Source organism: Malurus melanocephalus, unplaced genomic scaffold (assembly GCF_030028575.1).
Source record: "Malurus melanocephalus ecotype Western Australia unplaced genomic scaffold, MMel_1.1 scaffold_249, whole genome shotgun sequence".
NCBI lineage: Eukaryota > Metazoa > Chordata > Aves > Passeriformes > Maluridae > Malurus > Malurus melanocephalus.
In genome coordinates this window covers 1,113,849-1,119,676 of record NW_026623481.1, presented here as the reverse complement: position 1 = coordinate 1,119,676, position 5,828 = coordinate 1,113,849, and the positions used below count along the sequence as shown (strand labels likewise).

Below are 5,828 nucleotides of genomic sequence, written 5' to 3'. Positions count from 1 at the left end.
TCCCCTTCAGCCAGAAGATGAAATGCAGCCCTGTTATGAACAAGTGTTTGAGATTGCTTCAAAAATCACTGCAAGAGTATCAGTAAAACCCAGATTTAATATTAAGTGACAGCACGATAAAGTTCATTGGTAATATTCACTTCACTACTTACTAGATGGTTAAGGAACACCAAGAGATGAAAAGCAACAAAAAAAGTCCAGTCAATCACAATAGAAATTAACTGAGAATTACCTATTTGTGTGTGTGTTTAGATATGTGTGACAAAAAAAAAATAGAATGGGCAAGGGTAAAAAGGAATAAGGCCTAAAAGCACTCAAATATAACAGTACTTAACTTTTACCTGAAACATCACAATTTAGCAAAGAACAACACCTAACAACAATGAACTTAGCCTTTAACWTATAATGAACTTGCTTACAGGCCTAACTGACTGATACATCTAAGGTACTAAATTATCTAAAAGTGCAGCATTTCTCCCATATTTGCCATAGCATATGAACACCTGTATGCACCCAGACAGAAAGAGACAGCGCACCTGTGAAAAACYCCCCTCAAAAGTAGTGAAATACTCACTTGGGATGCCTTTGCAGCTCCTCACCAGGCCAAGAGATGAGCCTTGAGGAGTTGGGGATCAGTCCAGGACTGGCTGTTGTTCAGTGATTCTCCAGGCACAGCAAACTTGAGAGTTCCCAGCCAGGAGAGGGAGGGAGGTTGCTGTTTACAGCCCCCTGCAGTCCAGGAGAGCTCAAAAGGGCTCATTTTGGATGCTCATTTTGTTCAAAGGGTCACAAGAGAGCAGGCTTTAGTCATAATGATGTTTCATCCTAGCCATACTTTGGGTCAACATGCTTGCTTTGAAAGTGTGACAAGGATTTTATGCCATTCACACACACAAAAAAAAAAAAAAAATTGACAAGGCTGTTCATAAAATCCTTCAGGATCATATTAGACAACAATAGCTCCTGGGAGCAGAGAGTGTGTCTGATAAGCTCAAGAGGAGCTGGGCCCMGTTGCCGCTCACCAAGGCCGAGGCCTAACGAGCCTTTCTCAGAGCACGGCCTGACAAGGGGAGGGGGAAGCACCACCACAATTCCACTACAACGGAAGAGAGAGGCACCACCAGAGGCTGCCAAAGAGACACAACACACAACTGTGACTCCCCCCTTTTTGCTCCATTTCAATTTTGAGCTGAGGTTGAGCAGTTCTCCCAAAAACTTAGTGGTTTTCTATCAAGCTCTTTCCTCTGGAGTTCCCCGCCTCCATCTCTCTGGTCTGAGGACATTCCTCTCACTGGGACTGTCCTGTGGCAGTTCCTGCTCTCCACCTGGACAGCACGGCCTGGCACAGACACAGCTCTGCTCATGAGGGCCCATCACAGGCTCAGGGGTTGTGTCTTGGTCTGGTCAAAACCCTGCTGCCACCAACACTCGAGAAAACACCGCGGTGTGCCCGGCATGGTGCAGCCCCAACCTCCCCTCACAGGGAACCCCTGGGCCCAACAACTGCYCGGATCCAGACATGGATTTGCAAGCATAAATCTTGTCCAAGAGAAAGCAAAACCTTTCCTCTCATTGCAGAGCTATGATTTTGTAGGCACTCAGGGTTTACAGTGATCCCTCCACAAGACCATTAAATATCAGGAAAAATCCTTTTTCTGTAATGCAGCAGCTCTGTCCCATCAGTGCAATGCTGTCCTGAAGTGTACAGAGCAAAGCCAGTGGCTTCCCTACCTGCACTATCTCAGCTTTCTATATAGATAGATAGATATTGCCCTTAAAACCAAGCTTTAATTTTTTCATCACCCCTGAAGTGTAAACACAGGAGATATCCATAGGACTTTATTACTGATATACTATTAGTTTTTGCTCCTCAATTGTTCAATATTTAAATAGTTCCTAATTAGATTAAAACAAGAAGGAAAGATGCTCTGCATGTTTTCACTCAGTAATTAAAAATATTTTTTAAAATATTTCACTCAGTTAACAAAATATCTGCATTTCCTCCATGCTTGTCCTGAGCTGCAGTTGTTCAAAAGAGATAAGGCAGGAAGGGTGCAGGAGAAAAGCATKCAGAGTCTTGATATTAGGATTTCCTGACTTTTTGATCTAGGGACCTCAGCCAGATTCACTGATASCAGCTCAATCTGCTGCTCCTCAGCACCCCAGTGCTCAATAGGGCACATTGGGGACAAYGTGTGCTGGGGCAGAGCTGCACTGCTCAGGCTCAGTAACACAGACATTAAAGCAGCAACACTCAATCCAAGATGGAGCAAGAGCAGCCTGGAGATCTGGGCAAAACCAAGTTATATCTAATGCAGTAATACAGGGATTCCATAATGAAAAGTCTTATTTCCAAGGGTGTCAGATGGGAGAGGGGCAATGGGAAATTTCCCTCTGTGTGAGCTGTTTCTCCGAGCATTTCTCTCCAGCTGTTAAGAACATCAACATGCTTCTGCATTGGAGCAGACACACAGCTGTAATGGACTGTCCAGATCTTAGGCAACCATTAACCTAACCAGCTAGCTAACAAAAGCTGATCATCTGGGATTCCCATGTGAAAAAAAGCAGAAAGCAAGGGATTCCAGAGAGGGAAGAGATTCACCCTGAAACAAGCTTCAATGGAAGCCATCCAATCTGTGTAGAATGTGACCCCAATACAGCTGTGTGTCATACACATGCATAAAAAGGGGGTCTGGTACTATCAGACATGCACAAGGGCGTCTGAAATATGCACAGGGACTGGGGTACAAAGGCTTGGATTATCCTTCCCCTTCTGCAGATGTGTGGATAGGATAGATTTGAACCAGGAGGCAACACCCGTGTTTCAAGCACCTGATCCAAATCTTCATGCTTTGAAAACTCAGCATTGGAGACCCTGATTTTATAGCACTGTTTTTTTAAGGCACAAGATTCCCGACACAGAGTTGAGGCCAGGTGCCAGCYATGGTATTGTTTTGCTGGTGTAACACTTTTATTTTCTGATCCTGTACAAGCAAGGTGCCAGCATAGACAATTAATCTTAAAATCTCTTGTAACAAATAACTTCCATTCTCCTCACAAACATATGAAGAGGAGAGATACTAGAAAACTAATAAACAAGGACAAAAACATCCAACCCTATTTTGTATTTTCAGCAAAACCAGAGGAAACTCAAATCCAAGCATAAAGCAGACAATATGCAATGCTAGGAAATGAACCTTTTCTTAAGGCAATGCTCTGCCCTTCAACAATATCAAAAATTAGCAAAAGAAATAAAATTTTTGAATGAATGCATCCAAAACTAACTTGGTCATCATAGGTGACCAAGGGACACAAGAACACAGATCCTGAAGCCTGACACTGATCAAACAGGGATCACTCACAAAACCACAACACTATCCACTGCAGAAAAACATCTCCGCTCTTTGTGTCACCCAACACAGCCCCACTGAGCAAACATTCAAATAGTCAAGAGTGACACTGGCCCCGGGTAAGGGGATACCCAGCACATTTCCATCCCTGCACCTGCCCTGCTCCCCACAGCAGCGCCACCAAAATCCCCCCCAGCAGCAGCAGCTCTATAAAGCTCCTCTTGCCATCCCTCACACTCAGACAACAGCAGCCACTGCCCTGCCTTAGGCACTGCTGCCACAGCCCCCTTGGCCAGCACAGCTCTGCTCCCCAGCTCGCAGCATGGAAGTTTGTCACTCTCCACAGCAGGACAATGTCACTTCATATGGAGCCACGTTTGTGGCCATCATCACCCTCGAGACATTTGCTGGCATGTGGATAAACGCTTTCATTGTTTGTGTGATCAGCATTGCCTGGGTAAAAAAGAAAATCTTGAACTCTAATGAGAAGATCTTGCTGCTTCTGTGCTGCTCCAGGWTTTGCTGTTTGTGTTTCTCCTGGGCATATTGCTTTCTGTCGATAATTTATCCTGATTATCTTTATGTTCACCCCACATTTCAACTAACTGTATTTTTTCAAAGCTTTTTTAATTGTTCACACTTATGGATTTCTGCCTGTCTCTGTGTTTTTTATTGTATAAAGATTGCCAATGTCAGGAACTGGTTCTTCACCTACCTGAAAGTAAAAATTGACAGAATTGTACCTTGGCTCTTGTTGGGGTCAGTGCTTTCAGCTTTGGCTGTTGGCATCACCAGCTATGACATTGCTGATAGAAAGATCAGGAGCAGCCACAATTCCACCAGTCCCAGATTTTTTTCAAAACTGAGTAACAAAATGGATGAATATTTTTTCCATATATACTTTATTTGTGGCTTTGGATTTCTCACTTCATTCATTGCAGTCATCTCTTCTGCCCTTCTCCTTCTCTTTTCTCTCTGGAGACACAAATGCAAAATGCAGACAAACTCCATGAGCAGCCTCAGCGTGGATACCCACATCAAAGCCATGAAATCTATTCTCTCCTTCTTTACCATGTACAGCTTTAACTTTATATTTTTGATCTTATCACTGATTCCTTCAACAAAGGAAGAAAAGTATGTGTTTTTTCCTAGTTTACTATTTCTGTATGCTTTTCCAGGTGTTCATTCCCTTATTCTGATTTTCAGCAATCCCAAGATGAAAAAGACACTGATTCTGTGGGGGGCTCTGTTCTGTGGCAAGTGCAAGGTTTGCATGAGGTAGGAACTGCAATCTGTGCTGGAGTGCATGCAAAATGTTGGTATTTCATTATCAGACACCAGTCAATTAATCTCTAATGCAGCTCTCCAGGCAGTGTATATGATACAGGTATTTCCACTTTACCACTGAAGTTAAGAATAGATCCTTCAAATTCTTTCAATCAAATTAGTATGAATTTAGTTATTGTTAGCATTTCATTTAGGTTATTTTTTGAGTTCTGTTCTTGTCAATAACAAATTCATTTAGAACTGGTACATGTCCTGGATGCAAAGGGACAGTAACCATATTGCAGACTGCCACAAACACTTTGGCATTTGCTGACTGAAGCAAATGAAGTCAACATCAGGTTGATTTGTATTTGGGTTTACATTTCTTTGTGCTSTGGCTCTGTCCTTTGCAATGCTAATACTTGCAACACTGGGTGGGGTGGGTGCATCTAGATGGACTGCAGCCTATGGAGACCCCACACTGGAGACGCCTGATCCTGAAGAACTGCAGCCCATGGATGGGATCCACTCTTGGGCAGGGAAGAGAGCAAGGAGGAAGGAGGGAAGGAGAGAACTTGTTATGGACTGACTGCAACCCCCATTCCCTTGTCCCCCTGCCTTGTTGTGGGGAATGAGATGGAGAAGCTGGAAACAAAAGAGTGAATTTTGGCTGATGATGAAGAAGGGATGAGGGAAGCTTTTCTAGTTTTGTGCTTGTTCCTCATTATGCTATTCTATTTTCAATAGCCAATAAATTAAGTTCATTTTTCCACATTTGAGTCTGTTTTCTCCATGACAGTAACTGGTGAGTGATCTGCCTGTTGTTCTATCAACAGAAGGGCTTTTTCATCTTCTATCACTCCTTGATTTCCACCCCCGCCCTGCTGTGGAGCGAGAGTAAAGGAGCGGCTGGGTGGAGGCCTGGCTGGTGCCCAAGGCCGACCAGCCACAACAGGTTGTCTGAATATGAAATCATTCCAGTATGAACACWGCAGAATCTGATTTTTTCATTTCTGTCAACAGCTCGGGCACAGAGAAACACCTTTCCCAATGCCAGGTGCCAAGAGTTTGTTTGTTTGCMTCTCAGAAATGATTGTTTGGTCTCCTGTCCTCATGGAGGAAAAGATCTGATAGGGGTGGAACCCAAACCTCAGAGGCCTCCTGAAGCTCTGCAGAATTCAGAGGCATCAAAATACTGTCCAGGGCACCACC

The 5,828-nt window shown here is 43.7% G+C and overlaps 1 protein-coding gene across 1 annotated transcript; it reads left to right on the top strand.

Annotated features, from left to right (window-relative positions):
* Positions 1 to 3,672: 3,672 nt before the first annotated feature.
* LOC130578988 (taste receptor type 2 member 9-like) lies at positions 3,673 to 4,632 on the top strand. Its single transcript, XM_057375454.1, has one exon. It carries the CDS (start codon positions 3,673 to 3,675, stop codon positions 4,630 to 4,632), a length of 960 nt encoding a protein of 319 aa, XP_057231437.1.
* Positions 4,633 to 5,828: the final 1,196 nt, after the last annotated feature.